At 40.5% G+C, this 26027-nt stretch overlaps 1 protein-coding gene across 1 annotated transcript in view; it reads left to right on the top strand.

Annotated features, from left to right (window-relative positions):
- The first annotated feature begins 3651 nt into the window (after positions 1-3651).
- The window catches only part of LOC308280885 (protein NLRC3-like), a 37015-nt gene continuing 14639 nt past the window's right edge, over positions 3652-26027 (top strand). The window contains exons 1-3 of the mRNA XM_080755195.1: positions 3652-3929; positions 7526-7810; positions 25884-25982. Of these exons, the coding sequence (XP_080611321.1) occupies positions 3848-3929; positions 7526-7810; positions 25884-25982 (466 nt within the window). The 5' untranslated portion in view covers positions 3652-3847. The remainder of the gene's footprint in view (positions 3930-7525; positions 7811-25883; positions 25983-26027) is intronic.

Here is a 26027-nt window from a genome sequence, read left to right as displayed (position 1 = left end):
CCGCAAAAGTGAAATCTATAGCAAAGGCTGCTGAAGGAGCACTAAAACGGTGAAACATGGTTGCTAGCAGTATAGAAGTTTATCATTTTACAAATTGCGTTCATTATTAAGCTAGTTTCATTATTGGTATTACAGTTGCAGTTAGGTACGAGAGATGCTATTTATTTAAAGGAGTAGTTCATCCCCAAAATGAATTTTCTTTCTTTGATTACTCACGCCATGGAGACTTGAGTTCAATAATATATTTTTATTTTATTTGTCGCATTACTAAGACAAAAATGTGATAATAGCACACTTCCCCCCATTGATTCCGGATGGGGACCCAAATGCATTTGGGTCCCCATCCGGAATCAATAGGCATATATTTATTGTAATCAAATTTCTGTTTTAGGAATGAGTCTCCATTGGCTCCATGGCATTTTGGGGGTGAACTACTCCTTTAAGAAGTGCCAATAAGAATAAACCATTTGATAATGGAATAATCCAATTCCTGATAGTCTCTGCTATAATTTGTAAATGGCTACAATTGTTTTTTTATTGATGCAGGACAATAATTATTTTTATTGTAATAAGTAATGAACAACCAGTAAGACTCCCTAATCGGGAGATAAGCGACCGTAGGTCGCTTATGTCCACAAATAGGGGAAAAATGTGTTTTTCCAAAATCTTCCTGATCCATGTTGATGACATGAGTGTAGACATGCTGTGTAGTGATTTTTGTGATTTTAGGGCAAAATCTGTAGGAGCAGTGTCCAAAAATGTGTTTTTAAAAAGCGGCCTGAAGGTGGCGCTATATGGGACAGATTCATGTTGATGGGATGAGTGTAGACATACTGTGTAGCGATTTGCGTGATTTTAGGGCAAAAACTGTAGGAGCAGTGTCCAAAAATGTGTTTTAAAAATCAGCCTGAAGGTGGCGCTAGAAGAGGGCCATGTGAGAAATGAGGGGTGGGTTCTCCGCGTTGCCTTGGCGGACGAATAGGTACCGGCCCCGGCTCTCCCGGACACTCCTAGCCCGAGTTACGGCATTTTATGTGAGCTGCAGTGGAGGGGGTCCTCCACTGGGGGCGCCACCACTTTTGCATCCGTTCGGGAGCACCAGGAGTGGGTGGTCCCCAGGAATTCCCCGTGAGCAGCCCCGTTGGGGTGGTCATTTGGTCATTTTTGCACATTTGGTCATTTTTTACACCACAATAATGGCATATTCAGAAAATATCAGTGAATAATAAAACTTTTTACACTTTATTGTTATATATTTTTAAATAAGTTATTTTCTTAACAACATTAATTTCCATGTCTAATATGTGTAATCTTTGAGTACAGTTCAAATATTGTAGGCGTATGTTCAGGGCCGTATGTTTGACATCCCTGCTCTATAGCAATGATTACTGTCACAATATAGAGCTATTTAACACTGTTATTGAACAAACACTATAGCAATGATTACTGTCACAATATAGAGCTATTTAACACTGTTACTGAATAAACACTCTATAGCAATGATTACTGTCACAATATAGAGCTATTTAATACTGTTACTGAATAAACACTCTATAGCAATGATTACTGTCACAATATAGAGCTATTTAACACTGTTATTGAACAAACACTATAGCAATGATTACTGTCACAATATATAGCTATTTAACACTGTTACTGAACACTCTATAGCAATGATTACTGTCACAATATACAGCTATTTAACACTGTTACTGAACAAACACTCTATAGCAATGATTACTGTCACAATATAGAGCTATTTAACACTGTTACTGAACAAACACTCTATAGCAATGATTACTATCACAATATAGAGCTATTTAACACTGCTACTGAACAAACACTCTATAGCAATGATTACTGTCACAATAGAGCTATTTAACACTGTTACTGAACAAACACTATAGCAATGATTACTGTCACAATATAGAGCTATTTAACACTGTTACTGAACACTCTATAGCAATGATTACTGTCACAATATACAGCTATTTAACACTGTTAATGAACAAACACTCTATAGCAATGATTACTGTCACAATATAGAGCTATTTAACACTGTTACTGACAGGCGCGCGGGAACTAATAAATCTCAGGGTGGGCTGGGCTGAGCTTTGAGACATGCACGCGCGCGCGAAAATTTTGCGTTTTTTTTTTTGGCGGATTTGGGTGATTTCTATAGTGGTTTTGGGGGACTTTTATCACGGTTTCGGTCGGTGAAGGTATAGCAAGGAGCCACAGACAGACAGACAACACACACACACACACACCCTGCTCTGTTTCACCAACAGTGTGTTTCAAAAATATAAAACCGAAAACCCCCAGCCATGCAGAATAATAAACGACAGCGCAAAGCCCACATCAGAAAAGGGTTGGGGTCTGCACGGCGGCAGACAGTTTTGCAAATAAGGGAGAGATAAAGAGAGAGAGAGAGAGAGAGAGAGAGAGAGCACATTATAAAGTCAATCTTCTTACCTTGTTAAAACCTCACTTTATCCTTGATAGCGAATGAACTGTCCATGATGTCATGCAATAATCCCTTGGTATAAAAGTGATGTGTTGCAAATTAATGAAGCAAAACACACAGTCCACCATAAAGTAATCATGTTTCTGTGTTTACTCCTGCACCGCCCGCGTTGTGATTGAAAAGACTGCTTCCGGGTAGGTTTCCCTAGCAACCTAAGCACAACGGTGGGGGCCAGGGTTGGGCAAGGAGGTAGGGAGCGCTTGGTTGTATCTTCTTGGACCGCGCGGAGGTGCCGAAAGTCGGGGGGACGAAGATTTACTATTCTATAACTCGGTAACGGCGCCGAGTCTGCTCATGCGACTGGAGGGAGCTCAGGGGGGGCTGACCAGCTACCAGGGTGGGCTCCCGCCCCCGTAGCCCCCCCCCCCCCTTCCCGCGCTAATGGTTACTGAACAAACACTCTATAGCAATGATTACTGTCACAATATAGAGCTATTTAACACTGTTACTGAACAAACACTCTATAGCAATGATTACTGTCACAATATAGAGCTATTTAACACTGTTACTGAACAAACACTCTATAGCAATGATTACTGTCACAATATAGAGCTATTTAACACTGTTACTGAACAAACACTCTATAGCAATGATTACTGTCACAATATAGAGCTATTTAACACTGTTACTGAACAAACACTCTATAGCAATGATTACTATCACAATATACTGTATCTGCCATTAATTTTTCCCACAGAATTTTACCAGTATTAGTATCTTACATTTTTGGATTTGTCACAAATACAACATACCTCAAGTTCTTCGTGGAGAGAGTTATTGAAATAGAAATAATCTAAAGGCAATTATTGCTCATTTCAAATTAACCCTATTTTGGCCCTAGGTGAAAATATCAGATCTACAAGTTGACAAGGCATCGCATTCTCAATGCAACGTGGTGTGAGCTTGTAGATCATCTTCTACTGTTGTACTGGAGCTGACCAGTACAACCATAGTCTTATGCGTCGCAGTGAGCTTGTAGATTGTCTATTTTCCTGAAAGTCTTTGCTCAAGTGAGGTTTTTCTTCACTGCTAAATAAGTCCCGGTCAGAAGACTCTGTTGCTGACTGCTTTAAATGTTCACATTGAAATAATCTTCTCTCCACAGCTCAACATGTGATTTACATTCCACCACAAGGAGTCCTTCGCCTGCTTCCAGATACCAGCTCTGTTACTGAACCCATCACTAGCATCCTGTGGAAACATGGACCCAATAAAGCAGCAGAATGGGATCTGGTTCTTGGTCCTGTTGTGGATTACTACGGGACATTTAAAAAACGCGTAGAACTGGATAAAGAAACTGGACAGTTGGTCATCAACAATATGAACATAGCAGACGGTGGAGAATACTCTCTGCACATCAACGGTCGACTGCTGGACAAGATTTACATGGTTAAACTGATCAGTGAGTATGAACTGTGTCTATGAAGGTCATGTGTCATCATGGGACTGTCATAATATACAATGTTTTCTGTCCACAGAAATGTTCATTTGAACTGAAGATTTGGTTAATAGAGTGTGTGGGGGTGGGGAGTGTGTTGCTGTTACTACATGTCATCTTTTCGACACCCGACTCTAACCCTCACCCTAACCCTAACCTCCGTGGAGTGAGTCGCTAACCCTCCGGTCGAAATGATGGGCGTTCGCAAAAGCGAGATTTCCCCGTGAGGGTGGGGGGTCCAGAAAGAAAATGGGGGAAAAAAGAAATAAGTAACAATGGTTAGATGATGTTTCATACAGTCTGTTACTGATGCTGAAGAGAATCAGTGCTCTTCTCTATTCTATAAGCTGTAAAACACCAGAAGCTGTCAGGTTAAACTGGTCTGGGAACAGCTGCATATGAATAGAACACCTATTGTGACTCATTGCAGTGTGACAAACGAGGAGCTAAATCGTCCAAGTTGCAGCCGTTAGCTACTCAAATCGCCTGAGGTTTTGGACAAGGTTGACGTCCCCTCGCGGCTTGGGATGGCAGGGAACATTGAGTTTTAAGTGTAAAAATACAAAAGTGTTTTTATTTACATGTCGCCCACTTCCACTGTGCTTTCTGCGGAGATGCACATTTAACATAGAGTGACTGACAAATGAAACGCAGTAGGCTACTATGCAGGAAAAAAGGGGAAAATACCAAATTCGTTTTTATTTTCATGTCACCCGCTACAGCGCTACCAATGAGCTTTCAGTGGAGACGCGTTTGACTCAAGAGGTCTCCCACTCTCCCTCTCCCTTTTGCATCGCGAACCTAGGGGGGCATCAACCTTGTCCAAAACCTCAGCCGATTTAGCTCCTCGCGTGTGACTATGGCTTTCCAGTGTTGGGTAACGCGCGTTAGTAATGTAACACGTTACTGTAATATATTTACCGAAATGCGGTAAAGACTAATATAACGCATTACAAAAAAACAAAAAACTGTAATATATTATTACCAGTAAGACTAGGGCAAAATGTGTAGGAGCAGTGTAAAAAAAATTGTTTGTAAAAAGCGGCCTGATGGTGGCGCTATATGGGACTGATCCATGTTGATGAGATGAGTGTAGACATACTGTGTACCGATTAGCGTGATTTTAGGGACAAATCTGTAGGAGTAGTGTCCAAAAATGTGTTTTTAAAAATCGGCCTGAAGGTGGCGCTAAATGGGCCATATCCATGTTGATGAGATGAGTGTAGACATACTGTGTACCGATTTGCGTGATTTTAGGGCAACATTTTTAGGAGCAGTGTCCAAAAATGTGTTTTGCAAGAATCGGCCTCATGGTGGCGCTAGACGAGGGCCATGTGAGAATTGATGGGTGGAGGTTGTAGTTTGTCAGGCAAGGAGTGTGTGTGCAAAATTTGGCATGGATCGGGGCAACGGGTGCGGAGATATGAGCATGGCAAAAGTGTGACGGACGGACAGACAGACAGACAGACAGCCAGTGGAGGTTTTGATAGTAAGTGCGACCTGACGGTCGCAATAATGATACTAACGTTACTATATTACTTTATGCGTTACCAATCTGGGTCCCGTCGTCCCGTTTTGAGCCAATATGGTACGGATTTTGTCGTGGGACCCAGTTTATACCTCCTGTGCCTTCAGCCTTCCTCCCTCTGCTATATTCTGCAGTTTGAAGTTCTGTGTCTGCTGCGTGCTGCCCCGCACAGACCGGCACACACACGCAGGGTCCGGACGTGCAGAGAATGTTAGAGAGGCAGGGGCTGACATTTTTAAAAGGGCCTTTTGGTGGACAATTCTCTTGAATGCAGCCTTCAGTTATGGTATGGAGAGGGGACATTTGCATGTCTCAAGAGGGCACTTTTTACAGACGGATAAAAGGGCAGGGGCTCAAGCCCCCTTTGATGTCTATGTGTGCATGTGCCTGCAGACACGCACTGTCGGGGGGGGGACTGCCCCATTGGTCGAACTTCCGTTGGGTCGAACAGCGTCGGCAGGTTAGATAATCACCCACGTCACGGTTACTGAGGTTAGGTTTATGGTTAGGGTTAGAGTTAAGGCCCATTCCCACTGGGCCAGATAAAAGATAAAAAAAGAACTCTGCCACAGATGAAAGAAATATCTGTGATAGATTTTTTTTTTTTATCTGTATCTACCATCAACTTTGAATGGAAAAATAGAGATTTTTTTATCTGTTATCTGGCCCAGTGGGAATGGGCCTTTAGGCATAGTTTTACTGAGGTTAGGTTTAGGGTTAGGGTTAGAGTTAGGCATAGTTTTACTGAGGTTAGGATTAGGGTTTGGGTTAGAGTTTGGTGGTCGATCCAAAGGGTGTTCGACCTAATGACATGTTACCCTGTCGGGTGGAGTGGAGTGCCTTGTGCACAGCGAGTCAGCGCGCCCACGTGTTTAGAATGATTATTAGCCTAGTAAGCTACTAAATTCCACAACATTTCAACAACTGAAGAGAAAACACACGCTAAAATGTATGCATTACTTAGAACTATCAAATGCCTGATTTGACAGCATCATATAGCCCACCCATGACATGAACTGTAGCACGGCGTTGGTGGATGTTTTCTCTGACGCACAGGCTGTCAGATAAAACATGCCCAAAACAAGAGCTATCACTCCCATAACGTAATGTCAGAAACACAGAACATATTGTTCTAATCTAATCTAATTAAATTATTTATTGATAGGCCAATTTGTTAAAAAATATTATGTAATTGTTCAATTTAAACATTTTGGTAAAAGTAACGTTAAAGTAATTAGTATTACATATTACTCTAGTGCAGACAGTAATATGTAACGAAAAATATTACTTTAAAATGAAGGTAATAAGTAACAGCATAAAAACATGTAAGCAGTGAATCACATTGTTTGACGCTGGTGTTGATAAAATGCAAGCTGTTCAAAATGTGTATCCCTCTAGAACAGCAGTGTCCTGTGATGATTTTGAGAAAAGTAAAAACATACAACCTTTAAAGAGGTGGTGCCATAGTTTTGTACTTTTTCTGTTTTTCATGTGTCTAGGAGGTTGAAAGTACTTCATTAGACCCCCTTATGTGTTTTTTTTTTAGAAATGATTATTATCTTAGTATTTGTTTGTTTTCTCTTTTAAAACTCTCTTTCTCCAGTTAAAAAACACAGATTAGATGACATCACATAATCAACTCCTCCCCTATTTACCATTCACCCAACACTGTGGGGTGTGGCTATATCAGCTGGGTCACCACCCACCATGCCATCCTTGCATACTTAATGAACTGGGGGTGTGTCCACATAAAAACCCAATTCTAAGTCTTTCTGTATACTTTTTTGGAAAAAATCTTCATCCTAGTATAATCATAATACCTGATAATCATGTTTTAGAGGGGGGGAAATCATGGCACCACCTCTTTAATGATGCCACTAACCGCCCACTGCTTCTATAGAAAATGAATATAAATATATCTGCACCATAACTCTTATCTGAGTAAGATCACACAGCCAACATGTGTTTTGTTTTAACTGCAGTCTGGAGACAACATCAGCACTAAGTTATATTCATTGTGTTTCCTCAACAGAGAAACTCCCAAAGCCACTGGTGGTCACCATTCCACCTTGTGATTCTGACTCCACCAGCTGTGAAGTGCACTGTATCTTTCTTGAGGACATCACAGAGTCAGGGCCAAACATCACCTATCTCTGGAAGAAAGATGACGGGGAATGGATGGTGTCTCCCTCTGGACCAAACTCTAATCGACTGATTGTCACCAGGGATGAAGATGGGAAAGTTAAAACATTAACTTGTGAAGTGAAGAACGAGTTCAGCATGGAGCAGAGTTTTCCTGAAACCAACCTGCTTAAAGGTATGTAGTTTACTACCTCATGTGAACACATTGAATCACTGTTACAGTCTTTATCATGAAGGTATGTAGTTTACTACCTCATGTGAACACATTGAATCACTGTTACAGTCTTTATCATGAAGGTATGTAGTTTACTACATCATGTGAACACATTGAATCACTGTTACAGTCTTTATCATGAAGGTATGTAGTTTACTACATCATGTGAACACATTGAATCACTGTTACAGTCTTTATCATGAAGGTATGTAGTTTACTACATCATGTGAACACATTGAATCACTGTTACAGTCTTTATCATGAAGGTATGTAGTTTACTACATCATGTGAACACATTGAATCACTGTTACAGTCTTTATCGTGAAGGTATGTAGTTTACTACATCATGTGAACACATTGAATCACTGTTACAGTCTTTATCATGAAGGTATGTAGTTTACTACACCATGTGAACACATTGAATCACTGTTACAGTCTTTATCATGAAGGTATGTAGTTTACTACATCATGTGAACACATTGAATCACTATGAGGGGCCCTTTGAGCCAAAAATAGTGAAACACTTTTACACACACTAATGAGACAGTCTTATACGTACTACTGAAATGCTTTTACATTCAATATTGAGACACTTTGACACACGCTGTTGAGACACTCTTACATATACTAATGAAATGTTATACGCTCAATATTGAAACACTCTTACACTCACTACTGAAACACTCGTACATACATACATACTTTGTAAATCTATGCGCGTTCATATATGAAAACGTATACATACTCAAGTGAACACTTCCGCATGCATATGAGAAAAACATACACATACATATGAGTCATTCCACGAAACCGGTACGATTTGAGGTCCCTCTAATCCTTTTAGCTGTATTTTATCTATTTGGTCACCAAAATTGATTTTTAAAAGCTTTTATCATTAATTGAAATGTTCCCTTTAATATTGTGTAAAACTTACATACATTTTATCTTAATTCCAGAAATTATCTTCAATTCTTTTAGTAGACACCACCTATTTTGTCCATTTTCTCATGTCCCCGATGGCTGCTAAGGAAAGTGGACTTGAGATATAACTACTAAAAATGTAAAATGTGCCATATACACATACATACAAAATTCTTGCATGCATATATCTGAAACACTCACACATTCACCCATGAAAACGCTGCATAATATATTGCTGAACACTCGTACGTGTACAACTGAATTTCTTGTATTTCACATATATTCATACAAGTACTAGTTTCACTAGTATGTATAAATGAATTCAATAATGTATTTACATATAATTTCAGTGCTATGTATACGTGATTTCAGTATAATGTATGAAAGAGTTCCACATGTAATCGTACAAGTAGTTTCAGTGGTATGTATAAATGAATTCAATAATGTGTAAACATATCATTTCAGTGCTATGTATACGTGATTTCAGTATAATGTATGAAAGAGTTCCACATGTAATCGTACAAGCCATTTCAGTACTATATATATAAGTTATTTCGATATTATATATACATTATTTTGATAGCATGTATATATATATAATTTCATTACTATATGCAAATAAATCACATGTATTCATACAAGTAATTTCAGTTATATATATATATATAAGTCATTTCGATAGTGTATACATGATTTTAATAGCATGTATATATATATAATTTCATTACTATATGCAAATAAATCACATGTAATCATACTAGTCATTTCAGTACTATATATATAAGTTATTTCGATAATATATTTACATTATTTTAATAGCATGTATATATCATTTCACTAGTATGTATGAAAGAATCTCACATGTTGTCATGAAAGTTTTCAGTAGCACATACAAATCATTCTCATTGTCACCGGAAGGTATTTTCACTATCAACGGAAGGCGATCTGCGTCATAGGTAAACAATCGCGCGGGCCGCGAGTTTAGAAACTCTAGGCTTGCTAAGGGAAGGAGCGCTCGTTTTCAGTTATTGTCCACGACATTGCAAGCGGCGCGAAGGCCAGCGGACCTTGGTCCTGCTCTTCGCGCCCGAGCGCCGCAGGCGCGAGTGCCCGTGGTGAATGAGTGAGTTACGAAGCCGTGGTGAATGCAATCGTTCTATTTATGCCCAGGCCGTAAGGCCTGGGCAAGCGCACGATAAACGCAATGATAATTGGGTTTTGGTGCACCTCGCGCGGTCCAAACGACTACAACGGAGCGCTCCCAACCTCCGGTTCAGCCAATCACAAGCTTCAAAAATGAGTGCGGGGCGTGGTTTCCCTTAGCAAGCCTAGAGTTTCTAAACTCGCGCGCGGGCCCGGCAGTCACTTCCTGAAGAAGACAACATGGATGCGTACATGGGACGTCTCGGGCCTGGCCGACGCATAGGGGCAGGGCCGACGCCGCAGTAATTCCTGAGTATTATCACCCACTCAACTAAGCATCAGTGCAACAGTCGATCGTGAATTGAGTGGGCTCTTAACAGCCGGTTCCACCCTTGTACTTATACTCGATGGTTCCACCAGCAGCGTGCTACCGCGTAGCGGTATGCTAGCTAGCTCCATGGCTCCTATGCGTCCCCCCCCCGACCCTCGGCCACGGACACCAGTAGCTCCCATAGCGGCGTGGAGAGCTATGTTCCCCGCTCTGAAACGAGGTCAACTTATAGCACTCGGAAAGCAAAACCAAGACAGAGGTAAGAATACTGGATTATTTATTTGTTCTATATTAACTTTTGTACAGAAGTTTAGCTGTGAGTGTGTTTACTTCAAGTCGAAATGACTCGGCTAGAGCACCCTGGTTAAATAAGACATGCTTCATTTCTGACTCCCCAATATCCCCAATATCATACTTAAACAGGAATGAAAAAACACGCCTGAACATGTATTTTAAATAATAGTTTCGGCGAGTTGGGTCTCGCGGTGTTGCACCACGATTGGTTGCCTATAGAATTCCAGCCCGCCACGGCTGCCATGACATAACTGCACTCAGTTCGGCTCTGAGGTCACAGAATCGGATGGGTCACCAATTGCTGTGTAACAGCAATACGTGAAATGTCTGGATTTGCTGGGAACAAGTACATACATGGAGATGTACACGTCTCGGTTTTAATGCGTGTTCATGTAGGACGGTGGTTCTCAACCTGTGGGTCGGGACCCCCAGGGGCGTCCCCAAATTATTTTGTGGAGTCCCCAGATGATTAACTTATTGTGCAACATTGTTTTCTCACTCAACTGTAAACAAACCAACATGAGGTTCAAGTGTATAGAGTGTATTATGCACATTTCTAAAGTGACAATTTAAGGACTATTTAGAACCTCTAAAATGACAAACATTGTCCAATTTGTCAAATATTAGAGGCAGAAATTGTGAAAATAGCCGATCTACAATGTAGATCGGCTATTTTCACAATTTCTGCCTCTAATATTTTCACTATAGAACCGTGTTATAGAAAATGTAATGCCTCAACTCTTAGTGCTCATAAGGGTGGGGGGTCCCCAGTTACAATTTGACAATTTAGGGGGTCGCGGCCTGAAAAGGTTGAGAACCAGTGATGTAGGACAGGCAGCGACCCCCAAAATAATCATTTTGTTTTTGCTTCCTTAAAGAATTAGAACATTATACCTTAATGCAGACTCCAATGCTATTTCCACTATAGTTTCTTATTTTATTGGTCATTGTCAGTCATTTTTCTTTTATCGGAGTAATTTGTAGTATTTCTTGTAACACCTGGGGCAAACGCTCCACACGTCCCAGACTCTTCCATAGAGCTCCCAAACTTTGTAATGCACTCCTCATTGAAATAGCTCTGCAGACTCACTCCCAATCTTCCGCCATAATCTGAAGACGTGCCTCTTCAGACTCCACTTTAGCTACTTGCCCTAGCCTTTACGACTTTGAGGGCTTATTCAAAGGCTATTTAATTTAGATGTCATGTTTTATAGAAAGGTGGTCATTCATCCTTTAGTGTATAGTTTCAATGTACAATTTCTTTATTTATTATCTGCTGTTTGTTCATTAGATACTTTCGATTCTTATTTCTATGCATTTGATTTATTACCTTGTGTTGTCCAATGCTTACTGTAAATCACTCTGGATTAAGAGTGTCTGCTAAATGCCTACATTTTAACGTATGAGCACTGAACCCTACAGTCTTGGACCGATGAACACTATCTCCAGCAGGCGCCCCCCAGCCTGACATCAACACCATGGCATCGACCAGCACAGCTCCCCCAGCCATGAAGTGAACACCATGGCATCGACCAGCACAGCGCCCCCCCAGCCTTTGCCTTTGCGTGGCTTTAGTCGCCAGCATGGAAGACCAGATGTAAGTATTATAGAATGTTGCCTTTTTGCCACTGTTCCAAGCAACACGCATTACTTAGACGTTGCATTCATCCGACTCTCATTATTATTAACCTTCACTGCACGTGTAGCCACGTAGTCTGAGTAATGAGATGTTTGACTGACATATTCCTCAGAAATTGAGCTTGTGTCATATCATCAGGTGTGTTGCCAGGACATCGACAGGACAGGACATAGAGACAGGATAGAGTGACATAGACAGGATAACCTTTAAAATCAACCCACAGATTAACCAATACGACAGGTAAGGGATAAAGACGAGGCGCAGCCGAGGGGAGTTATCAGGCTGAAGGGATGTTATAGTGTATATGGAGTACCACCAAGGAGCCAGTCTTTATCCTGCTTATTACCCGGCTACTGAATAAAATTAATAATTTGACTCAAAACTAAAAACAAAACAAAGTATTTCCTTGTTTACAGACAGCTGAAAGTATTCCACAAGTGTTGCGCTGGACGTAGCAGCCAGTGGTGTAAAGTACATTTACTTAATGCATGGGGTTTTCAAGGAAAAGCCCATGCCCTTGTCGAGTCGGGCTTTGCGATCCTGGCTCGACAACTCAGCCTGGCTTGGCGTTAGTGGAACAGAATAAACCAGGCTATACAGAGGAGGCTTTGTCAAGTCTGGATTTGGCTTAAATCCTGGCTTATTTAATTCAGCTTTCGTGAAACAGGCCCCAGGAGGATGTAGTACAGTTATTGTATAAGGATGCTCTCGTCTTTCAATTTTCAACCATAAAGACACTCCTATATTAAAAGTTTGCTAATATCTGCCTAATACTAAGCTGGTGACCAAAGGACAATAGTAAGTCTATTTGCTTTATTTCCATCAGGAAAGTCAACCCCGCTGACTCTGTGGACATGGACTGTGAGGCTAAGAAGAAGACGATGCTGAAGGATTTGGACGGGTCCTTCCTGGGTGCAGTGGGTGCTGTGATTCCCCAGTCAGAGTATGAGTGGGATGGGGATCCCAGAAGAGGGTTGGGCAGGGGCGCTGGAACTCCCAAATCCCAAGGGGAGCTGAGCCTGGAGGAGTTCATGCGTGCGGCAATTCACGTTTTTTTCCGGTTTTGAGTTATTTTTATTACGGTTTCGGGTGCTTATTCCCCGCACAACGGTGTAACAAGGAGCTATATAGTTACTAGTTATTTTAGCACACAGTGCAACACACAGCACGCATGCACACACACAGTCACTCACGCACACACTACAAAATCAGGTATTATTTTTGTAACAGTTTTCTACTGTTTTTTATTCCCCATATACAACGGTGTTAGTTTGCAACAATGAGCCTATAGACAGTTTCTAGTTCTCAAATAAATAGACTTTGGTGTGCCATTAGTCTCGCGTGGCCAGACGGTTGCCTCCGCGATTTGGTCAAATGCTCCCAGCATACAGTCTGGCAGACCGGGGAAGAAATGATGAGTGCGAAGATGAAGCGGAAGTGAAGCCCCCACGTCACTTCCGTTTCCGTCTCACATCACACACATTTATCATTATATAAATAAAAATCATATAAGCGTGTTTAGCTTGCTGCTTAGCAGAAATGACATTTTAAAATATATTTTTTTGAACGTTAATGCCCGTTTTCGATACTCGCCGTTCGGGAGCTGCTGTTCCAGACTCTATATAGCATTCAGAGATTGTGGCATAGTTGTCTGGCTACGCGAGAGTGTGCCATCAAAGCGGGATTTAAATTTGACTTCCCTTCTGACCGGAAGTGGCAAGGTGACCATGTGATTAGGTCACCATGTGATAATCAAATACCTTTTTTCAACATATTTTATTCCCCAAAGTCAAATACATTATTGTTTTAATATAGCTATGTGTGTGTGTATATATATAGACTTATAAAAAAAAAAAAAAAGAAGAAAGAAAAAAAAAAAAACATTTTTTTTCCTCCCCACCACCAGGGGAGCTGCAGCTCCCTCAGCACCCCACTTCCAGCGCCCCTGGGGTTGGGTGACCACCGCATCCCCAAAATGATGCTCACTTTCCCCAATGGCAGCTGCATCCCTGTGGATAAGATCGCACCAAACAAAGGTAGCCAACCTTATAAGTCTGAGTTAAATGAACACTTTGATGCGAGGAAGTCATTTAAGGAATTGGAGCTTACCCTTGGCTGTACTTTTTAGTTCCTCTGGATGTGAGTTTGCACATACTGGTAGATAAAAGTAGAAGTACATTGGTAATTTGAATAAACGCAATCCCTGTTCAACTTATTGATGTTCTAAACCAGGACAGACACTCAATTGTTACAGTAATATTAGAGCAATAGAGCATGGTCACACACACATACAGTATGCCTTAGATAAGAAGAGTCGGCTTCCATAAACACCAGAATACCGGCGCTTCCGGTAAAGACAACAAAGCACATTACATTCACCCATTCATACACCGATGGCGGAGGAAAACCCTGCAAGGCACCAAGATGCTCATCGGGAGCATTTAGGGGTTCAGCGTCTTGCTCAAAGACACTTGGACACCAACTCTTGGGGATCCCGAGATCGAACTGGGAACCTCACGGTTCCCATCTGGCTGCTCTACCGGCCACTCTACCCCTGAGCCACTGCCACCTGATGTGCCTCATGCCTATACAAAAAGTCCATTACAACTCACTCCTAGTATCTCACTCAGCAATACAGGGTTGCTAATAAGAGTCTTTTTTATGTATGTGGAGTTTGGAACAGTACACATTTATGTTACTTTTCTATACAGTAAATGATTTAGTCTACAGACAATTTACAAGGACATACCGGTAGGCATCAACAGATGCATGTAGCCCCTATTTTATTTTTTTATTTTGCTTTTGTTTTTTGTGTCTTTAAGTATTGTATATAGTATAAACTATATTCGACTGTATAAGTCTGATGTATGTATTGAACCCTTTTTAATCTTCATTTTCAGGTGTGATCAGGAAGAATTGCACATAATGTGTACCCCTGGCAGAGCTACAAGTGCTTTGGACTGAACTACAGGATGCGGGTGATTGAGAGTCTTGACGCAGACACAGAGACCAGACGCCTGTCTCCTGTAGCTGTACTGGGAGATGGCTATGTGGATCTGATTAATGGTGAGAATAGTTGGTTCAAAGTCCAACCACACATTCATATCTACACAGGCACATAATCACTTTTGCATCACAATGGAAACACGCCTATGGCAGTACTGTATTTTTTATCTATTTTGGTGTATTTAATTGTTGCTCTGTGTTCTTTTAAAGATGTCAGCTCACACACATACACACACACACACACACACACACACACACACACTTTTCTTAAGCAATGCAAGTTTGTCTGGCTATAGCTGTTTATAGACAGTGTTCCTGACAAACCTCCAAAGAAGTAACAAAACTCTCATCACTGTTGGTTCACAGGCCCTCAGGACCATGGCTGGTGTGCAGGCTACACCTGTCAGAAGAGGCTGTCTCTGTTCCACAGCATTGTGGCCACCGGACGCTCCTACGATGTCTTCAGCAGCGTCACACCTCAGAAACTACGCCTCATGATGATCAATGCCAAACCCTTTGAGGTACAGTACGTAGTATGTACCAGCGTCAAAGGAAAAGCCTGGACGTTCAAAGAGAATCATTTTTTCATGTTTTGAATGTGGTCTGGTCATAATGAAATTTAACAACCTTTCACCCAGCTGGGCTTTATCAAGTGTGCAGACATGTCCTTTAGTATTCACTTGATTGATTTTGGATCCAGCACGGTGTAAAAAGCCGTGGGGAGGTGCTTATCCTTGTGCTCCTGAGTAGGGATGGAGCTCTTAAATTTTTATTGATAATGAGCACCTTATTGATCCTGCTTATTGAGCCGGGCTTTTATCTAGCCCACTATTGAGCGTTTTCTAATATTTTGTGGAAAGATACAAGACCACAATTTCAGAACATAACTGGTATATATTTTTTTAATTGGCCAGTTTTTGCAACTGTGAGTTTGTTGCTGTCTTGCTGACCACCATTTATGAAGATGACAATTGAAGTAACAAATATCATTAAAACGATCATTCATTAGTGTGCAATATGTGTTAAATGGCTTTAAATTATGAATAGTACTGTAATAATTTCTTGATCGCCTCCTGTCTTGATTGTTTAAACATGATGTAATGGGCCGCTATGCTCAATAACAAGCTTGATAAGCCAAAAACGTATTTATACCGGGTACTCAATAAATCTGTTATCGAGTTACCCTTGTTTAGGGCTCCATCTCCATCCATAATGTAGAGTTTGTGAACTGTTGCACAATTAACTGGAATGTGTCTGAATAGATTTCTTTTTAAAACAAGGCCATGGAGGAGTTATGACAGATTTCGTATGTAAGCCATGAAAACCATGGACGTACCTTGACAGATTTATGATTTCTGACCACTAGGTGGCACTGTTGACTTATCCAAAAGTCTAGGCTCTTGAGTCTAGGCTCTTCTGCAGCTGTGTGTGTGTGTGTGTGTGTGTGTGTGTGTGTGTGTGTGTGTGTGTGTGTGTGTCTGCTCATCCACTCCAATTGTAAACCTTCTTTATTGTAAACAGCTTTCATTAATTTCAATCTAGCTTTGCATGGGAATGTAGAAACCGGACAGGGTTTTCTTTCTTGATTTCTTTGCATCCATAGGCATTTTGATCTAAAATAAATAATGACAATTAAAATATATTCACTGAATATGAAATATATATATTTTATTTCAAGCTCAAAGTTCAAGGTCAACTGTGGCCTTGTGGGCCTTTGGGGGTTAAAAATGGTCAGTGAAAAAGTAAAATAAACTGAACATTTTAGATTTTTATTTTTCATTTTTTGAGAATGTTGGAAGTGGTGATGTTGTTGAAATAAATGTTCAAAACTACATTCAAATGATAACATTGTTATGCATGGGTCACACCAGTAAACACAATAAAAATTATTTTCAGGGCAGGATACAAGACCTGAAAGCAGCCTGGCATCAACCAACACCATGGCAGCCAGCCTAGGAATGCGCCCCCCAGCCATTGACCCTGGAACACCATGGCCAGAAGCCGATCCAGCTGGACAAGCACTTCTGTCGGCATCCAAAGAAAGTCTCGTCTGGGACCTCAAAGATCTTTATAATATATAATTTATATAATATATTTGAATTTGACCATTTGGTGGTAAATGTTTAACATAGACACCACAGTGATGACCTGCGGTTGCAGAGGTTTGGGCGTTATTTAAAGCTGGGATCTAAATTGACCCATACAAGTCTAACTCTGACAGTGTACAAATGGAATAAAATGAACCCGGTTGGTTCATTTGTACACTGTCAGAGTTAATGGGAGACCTTGAAATTTGAAAGTTTGAGAAACACTGATCTAGGATGTGAAATGATGAACACTTGGCCATTATATGAATGTATGTATTTTAGCTGTACATGCATGGATTATCTACAAGCTCACAACCAGTCACAGAGCATTGTGATCTTTGTAGATCTTTACGTTTTTTAATTAAAATATTAATAACCTCCTGTTTCTGTGCATCCTGTTCCTTAAACCAGACAGCCTCCTGGATACCATCTTCATACACCAGTAGCCGATACAGGAAGGACAGTGGTGACTGCAAACCCAGCAAATATTACTCTTTTAGAGCATTAAAACAGTTGTCAAGTGTAATTGTTTACTGTCTGGACACTGTTGTCAAGTGTAATTGTTGTCTCAGTAGTCTGGACTTGAACCATTGGTAATAGACTGGCAACAGATAGAATGGAATGATGTTAGACAAGTGTGGCATGTAAACAATACCAGTACAGTACTGGAACAGAATGGTATAAGTGTTACATTCAATGCAATTCTAAAATGTAGACATACTGTAGTTTTGTTTTCAATGTTTTATTTTAGTTAAAGTATTGGCATCCAAATATACTTTTTTTGTAAAGATGTATTTATTGACAGTGCACAAAGTACATCTATCCATTTCTTAGATGTCCAAAAATCTACCAAGTGTGGACAACTCCAAAGCAAATCACCTTCATTTACCTTACACCTCTGACACAGGGTAGAAATATTTCCATCAATGTTATGTTGCCTAATTGGAGTGGTGTCCTGTGATAGATTAAATTGCACTTGTCTATGCTTTGTGGAGACCAGGACTATTTATAAGACGTTTCCTCAGCTTCCTATTTGCTTTTAAGGGCCAGCTTATAAACCAAAGGATTCCTATTTATATGGGAGAGATTATTCCCCTGGTGGAGGAGATCCAGTAGTTTCCTCTGATCCAGTGCCTGATTTAGAGAACAGATTATGATTTGCCAATCCAAATATACTTTTAAAGTACAAAGAGTAAAACTGCTCTAATGAATCCCCTGTGTTTTCTTAACCTGTTCTGCTGGCATCGGGACGTTTTGAGAGGAAGGGTCGTACAGTAGTTTACCAGGGATAGTCTTCTATCAAAAATGTATTGTCTGCCATCACAGCAATATCCTCTGTCAGCAGGCTTAAACAGTTCTTTATCACTGGCAGATACGAAGGTGACTGCTCCATGCCGTGCCACCCCGATCAGACCCTTCAGGGTGGTATGAGATTTGCAGAGGCAGACTTTCTGGCTGTTGGCATCTTACCTCTGCACAGTCAACAATTACCTACCAATCAAGAAATCAAGAAAAACATTTTTCACACATCAAAGTCCTACAGCAACATTGAGTGATAAACATCTCATCCAGCAGAGGAAGGGCACTGTACAAATATATTAGATAATTATTCTGTCAAGCATTCATTTTACACACAATCTGTGACTACAGGGATGATCAGAAACGGTTTGACATAAAAAAATGAAGAAAAAATAATGACTTTAATCTGTGAGTCTGAGCCTTAAAATACAGGCAGCTAGATGTGTCATTTAATGCAGTGGTTCTCACACCTTTACATGTCAAGGACCCCCAAATTGACACTTATTAACCTGTGGACCCCATTTGAAAAGATATGCCAGGGACCCCCATATAAGAGAATATGTTTTACTGCTCCAGCAGTGGTTCCTAACTATTTTAATTTCAAGGACCCCCAGTTTGACATGCCCAGTGTGCACGGGCCTTTTAGGTTACAGACCCCATTTAATGGTATTTCTATCTCTGGGACTGCAATTTATATTGTAAAATGTTAATTTAATTGAGTGTACAAATGAGCCTTTTAGGGTCCATTTGGTTCCATTTGTACACTCTGAGTTACAGACCCATTCACCCATAATAAGGGTCCATTTGGTTCCTAACTATCATTTAGCTGGGGACCCCCTGGAACTCCCTCAAGGACCCCTGGGGATCCCCGGACCCCACTTTGAGGACCAATGATTTAATATGGCACCATATAGCTATGATTAATGCTATGTTTGTTGTGAGCTTGTAGATCGGCTATTTTCTGCAAAGAGGTTTCGTGGAGAGGGGGGAAAAGGAGCCATGTATTGTCTATTGGGCGTTTTAAGTGGTTAAAAACTATTTACACAACACAGATGATAGTAAACGGAGCAATCTAAAAATAATATGCAATATGTATGTAGTTGTCTCTGCTTTATCTGTCTCAGCTAAGGCCTGAGACATGGCCTGAACACATTGAAGACTCCTGCAGACTGGATTCCAAACCCAGCTATGGTCATCTCTGGAACCCAAGGCGCTGATCATGTCTCTGAAAGATAAAAAAAAAAAAAATGGATGTAAAACAAATGACCCCCTTACAGAAATAACACTGACAGTGGTTCTCAAAGTGGATTTCAGGGACCCCCAGGGGTCCCACTGGTTCCCATCATAATGATTGATATTAAAAACAAATGGACACAAGTTTGTAACTCTGACAGTGTACAAGTGGAACCAAACCCTTACCGGTTCATTTGGTTCCAAAGTTAGACCTGTATGGGTCAATTTAGAGTAGACCCCCCCCCCCTAAAGGAACGCACAGATCGAGTCCCACTTTGAGAACCCCTTCTTTATATGGCTACGTGATTATATTTAATTAGTATGGGATATTTCTTATATTTTCATTATATCTACAAAGAATAACGGCCCGTTCTTCACACCTAGCATTAAGTGTGAACGACCGTCAACTTAAGCTTTGAATATTTGCATTTAGATTGTGTCAGATCTGTTGATATTGGCCACAGATTCACACCTTCCATGATAAATACAATGGGAAAAAATCACTGTCATTAGTATTGTTAGTTTCCAATCACTACCACTACATTGTCATGGCACATCCGATTCCCAGATTGACCAAATAAAACACCCATTGCCCTGATTAATTCAGCCTGATATAAATGAGCAAAAACTTTGCACTGTCATATCAGATTAGCCACTTGTTAACACTGCAGGCTAAGCCAACTCTGACTGCAACTAGACTGAGCTAAAATGCTAATTTCGCTAGCTAACAGTAAACTCTTTACATCAAATACACAACTGACAAAAAAAACACTTTACAAACGTTAGTTTATTAAATAGGTTGCATCATTCTATAATAAAAATAAATAATAGATTTGCCCTTACCTACCTCCACGTCTGTAGCATTAGTCTGTTTACATCTGCTGTGCTGTCTGTGGTCTACTGCAAGCCAGGCAGGAAGAAACTGAAGTCACGTGACTTCGGTCACATGACTTTGGTCAACTTCCGTTGATAATGAAATTGCCTTCCGGTGATAGTGAGAATTCTTGCGTATGTGCTAGTGAAAACTTTTATGATTATATGTGAGATTATTTATACATAATAGTCAGTGTTGGGTAGCGTTACTTTTTTTAGTAATATAGACTGATTACATATTACCTTGATTTTAAAGTAATACATTTAATTACATATTACCCCCCGAGTAGGAGTAATATATTAATATTACTTTACTTATTACTTTTTGGTAAAAAAAAAAAAAAAAAGATCAAATTGAACAAATAATTATCTAGATATTTTATTATTATATTTTATATATTTTATTATTTTATTTTATATTTTGTCTGTTTTTTCATATGAAACACAATAGACCTATACCTTCTTAAATGTGGCCTATAATGACATGACAAGTTTGACAACAAGATACAAACCTCTATGCCTTTTTTATTAAAGTCCACAGAACAAGATCTGCATGAGCAGCATATAATGCAAATTAAATTGCTGTTTAAGGTGCTTTCTTCAAGTGGACCATTTCAGTCATGTGGAAAATACAAACACATGGGCTACATATTAGCTGTAAGACATCGGTCATTAATGAATGAACAAACACATTGTAAACAAAACACTTGTTAGCCTATAAACGAAAAAAGCTAGCAGGTTCATGAGAACAAGGCCTTGACATGTTTTCAACAATGAAATAAAAGTTACTGGCTTTATAAGCCAACGAAATAGTGCAATTACACTCAAGAACAAGGCATGCATACATTTTCAACAATGACACACAAAGAGCATGTCTATTGGCTTTAAGAGTAAGACCCAGCGAAATGGTCCCATTTAGGCTCAATTGCAGCTTAAAACACACAGCCTAATAAAATAAAAACAAATAAAAACAAACAAAAAAATCTATATACACATTAAACAATATTAGACCTACTGAAGAAGGGCACGGACCCCCACAACAATTAAAATAAACGTGCGCTCGCTCGGATTGGAGGCCTCTCTACGGCCAGCACTGGCCTTATTTGTCAAACTGAGCAAAACCGAACAAACGAAAACCAAACCATTATTAGGCCTACTATGTCTATGGCTCATTTCAGTCCAACAAGGACACAATAAGGACAGTTCACAGATCAGATTTTAGGGAAAACAACAATGACCATGTCCTATTCACATTATGTAGGCCAGACTCAAAATAAAATAAATATAGGCTACTAGACCTGTCCTAGACTAAATTAACAAATGACAAATAAATGAAACAACGTAAGGCATAGCCTTCCAGCCTTCCTTGATAGACTCTGGAGCCTAATCCATAACAGTATAGTACCTGTTAAAACGCATCAGAAGAAGCTGTTCGAAGCGTCGGTCACCGAGACGATTTCGTTTTGGGGTGAGTATAAGACTGCCAAGACTGAACAGCCTTTCTACCGGTGCACTGGATGCTGTTGGCGCGTTGTAACGGATTGCAATTTGTTTTATTCTTTTAAACTGGTGCAGGTTTTCCATCGTTGTGGCGCTGTTCAGATAAGTAATTACCTCGGTTTCCACAGACATAGCGGCGCTCTCACCCTCGGGTCCTTCCTCAAAGGAAAATAAGTCATCCTCCTCCTCACTAGCAGCAGCAGCAGCAGGCGGCGTCGGATTATTGTTGGGTGCAGGCTCAAGTTTGCGACACTCCGTAGTGAGCAACAGCTTAATCTGATCTCTTCTCGCCTCTTCTTTAACCCAGCGCAATTTGAATTTGGGCAGAGAGACAGCGGCCAGCAGCGCATCTTTGGAGTCGAGAATCCCCCCAAATCGACCTCGAATTGCACCCACTATTGCCTCGGGCAGTCCGGCGGTCATTTGCGATAGGCCATTTTTCAATGCCATGGTTCTGTCCATTAGTATCTCTAGCGTTGGCTGAAGCGTCCCATAATAACAAGTGTTCTCACCCTGCAGAATGTCAAGTGCGACTGTGAAGGGCTTCAAAACAGCACAATATTCCTTGAGAAACAGGTATTCCCTGTCGTTCATACATTTAATCTGAAGCTCTCTGCTGAGATCTTGGATGTCAGCGAGAGGCATTGCTGTGATCCGTGAATATGCATCGTGGAATGAGTTCCACCGTGTCACTGTGGGGACAATCAGCTTCCGAGCACTGAGCTCCTCCAGGGACTCTGATGCTACAGAGGAGCGGCTGGTCCTTGACCACAACGCGGAACATTTGGCCGTGGCACTGCGATACACAGCCCTCGATTCTGAATTAGATGACAGCCATTTATCAACCTCATTGTTGGCAATTAAATTAAGTGTATGTGCTGCACATCTATAGTGGGTAGGCAATGCAAATAGACCAGGTTGGGCATCATCATCCATGGCCGTGGTTAATATACTATGGAGATCTGTAAAGTGTACCTCGCCTTCATCGTTGTGCTCGTCGAGGAGCTCCTCATCTTCGTCTGAAGATGGAGCAGCAGCGGCTGCAGCTTGCTGCTGCTGTTGATTCTCTTTGAAAGCCTTCACAAAGTTACTGCCGTTGTCCGTCACACAAGCAGTCACTTTACTAATGTTCAGTCCATATTTAGAGAAAATGTCCTCCAGCTCAGTTGTAATTGCATCATAGGTGTGACGACCTCGGAATCGTTTACAAGCTATCGCTGCCTTCTCTCTTTTCAATGTACGAGGGTCGATCCAGTGAATGGTCACCCCCATGAAACTCTTATTATTGGCACTCCATATATCTGCTGTTGTTGAAACATATAGCTGCTCATCCAGTGTTTTCTTTAATTCTTTCTCCATTAAAGCATATGCCGCCTCCAGCTCTTTGGCAAATGTCTTTCTGTCTGGTGGGACGAAAGGCTGAAAATGTATAGAAAATATTGTATTAATAATATGATTTTTAAATAGGCATATAGCTTAATGAATCAGCGTTATAGGCGCCTAGGCGAGGGCAATAGCAGGCTGTGTATTGGCCTCTGCATGCACTGGTAGGTATTGATTATTGAATTTAATGAATTATTATAGAAATCATAGCTATAATAGGAAATTGTAAACGACATCTTACCGTAGCAGCTTTGTCAGGGATTTTGCTGACAAGCTTTCGAAAAGCTGGAGATTCTACTGTTGACAGAGGCTTCATATCCTCAACAACATACTCCGCTACGAGCCTCCTCACTTCTTGGGTTTCCAGCCGTTCAATACGGAGAGAGAAATCAAGTTTTTGTTGCTTAAGATTCGGTGTGCTGCCATCTGCCTTTCTTTTCTCAGTTAGTTTAGTGTGAGGGTGAACGGTTTCCAGGTGTTTCTTTAGGTTACTTGTGCTTTTTTTCGACGTAGAGAGAACCTTGGTCTTCCTCCCTGGCCCTGCATCGCATATTTTACACTTAACTGCAATGTTCTTCTCATCCTTTTGTTTAATGAACTCGAAATAATGTGAATATATCCATCCTGAAAACGTTGACCTTGGGTCTCCAACCGGCTCGGGCTCATTCTCCTGGACCTGGATCTCCTCATCAACCAATATTTCATCCGATTCCGACTCCATTCTGACTTGATGCTGCTTGCTGCTAATGTTGTTGTTTGTTGTTTGATGTACCGCACAGCGCGCCAACAGGAAATAATGGTCGCAGGTGTCAATGGGCTTTGTAGTTTTCTGGTGCTGGCGGTGCTGCTGTTGGACGCTGCGCATTGTGGCTGGATACAAAAATAGAAAATACAAAAAAAAAAAAAAAAAGCACCTTCACTTTGGCCGGTAACGCGGAAAGTAATGCTGTAAATAAGTTGTCATTACTGCATTATATTACCGATGTTTTTTTTAGTAGGGCGTTATATTAGTCATTACCGCATTTCGGTAATATATTAGTAATATGCGTTATATTACTAACGCGCGTTACCCAACACTGATAATAGTTAAATGATATATATACATGCTATTAACTCTCCCCACGCTTTGAACGTTAACGTTCGCCCCATTTTTTACAGAACCTCGATGCCAATACGGCGCTCGTTCGGTTCGTTCGTCTGATGACTGTAAGCTGATGAGGGGTCGCGCGGCCGTCTACTGTAAACACATTTTCCGCGGTGATGGTGTAAAAAATCCATTATGCGTTAGATCAACGGAGAACAATTCACTTCCTTGTTGATTTCCTCTGGCTGTAAGGCTCTGTGGCCAGTGACTGGTCTTCTTCTTCTTCAACACATAACAGGCAAATTCACATTCATTCTCGCATGACGCCGCCCTCTGCTGCCTGGCAGACCAAAGTGCACTATTGCACAATAAAAAAAATTCAATAAAATAAAATAAATAAATGTCTGTCTATCTGCTATAACGTCGCAAAGGTAAGCCGCTTTTTGATGGCACCAGACCCAATAAATAAATAAATAATCTGGCAGTAGGAGAGTTAAAATAATGTATATATACTAGTGAAAATTCTTGCATATGTGCTAGTGAAAACTCTTATCATTACATGTGAGATTATTTATACATAATAGTTAAATGATATATATATACATGCTATTAAAATAATGCATATATACTATTGAAATTACTTATATATATATGACTGAAATGTATTTTATGAATACATGTGGAACTCTTTCATACGTTATATTGAAATTATTTGTGTACATAATATTGAATTTATGCATACATACTACTGAAGCTACTCGTATGAACACATGTGAAATACAAGAAATTCAGTAGTAAATGTACAAGTGTTCAGCAATATATATGCAGCGTTTTCATGGGTGAATGTGTGAGTGTTTACAGAAGTATATAGGTATGTGTATGTGTTTCTCATATGCATGTGTAAGTGTTCAGTTGAGTATGTATATGGTTTCATATATAGATTTACAAAGTATGTATGTATGTACGTACGAGTGTTTCAGTAGTGAGTGTAAGAGTGTTTCAATATCGAGCGTATAACATTTCATTAGTATATGTAAGAGTGTCTCAACAGCGTGTGTCAAAGTGTCTCAATATTGAATGTAAAAGCATTTCAGTAGTACGTATAAGACTGTCTCATTAGTGTGTGTAAAAGTGTTTCACTATTTTTGCCTCAAAGGGCCCCTCATAAATCACTGTGTTCTGCAGTGTTGACCTTTTGACATGTTTAGGCTCCTAACAGAAATCATAAAACCTCTCCTCAGAACCTCCACCCAAACCTACACCCATGGGAGGCATTGTTGGAGGCCTTATCGTTGCTCTCATCGCTGCATTTGGTTTGGTGCTGGGGGTGAGATATCGCAGTAAGTTTCTCATCAGATTTGCAGTTCCACATAACATACAACATG

The sequence above is a fragment of the Nannobrachium achirus genome (genome assembly GCF_963921795.1).
Source record: "Nannobrachium achirus genome assembly, contig: SCAFFOLD_25_1, whole genome shotgun sequence".
Lineage (NCBI taxonomy): Eukaryota > Metazoa > Chordata > Actinopteri > Myctophiformes > Myctophidae > Nannobrachium > Nannobrachium achirus.
Note: the sequence above shows the minus strand (reverse complement) of the source record. Positions and strands in the feature narration are given on the sequence as shown.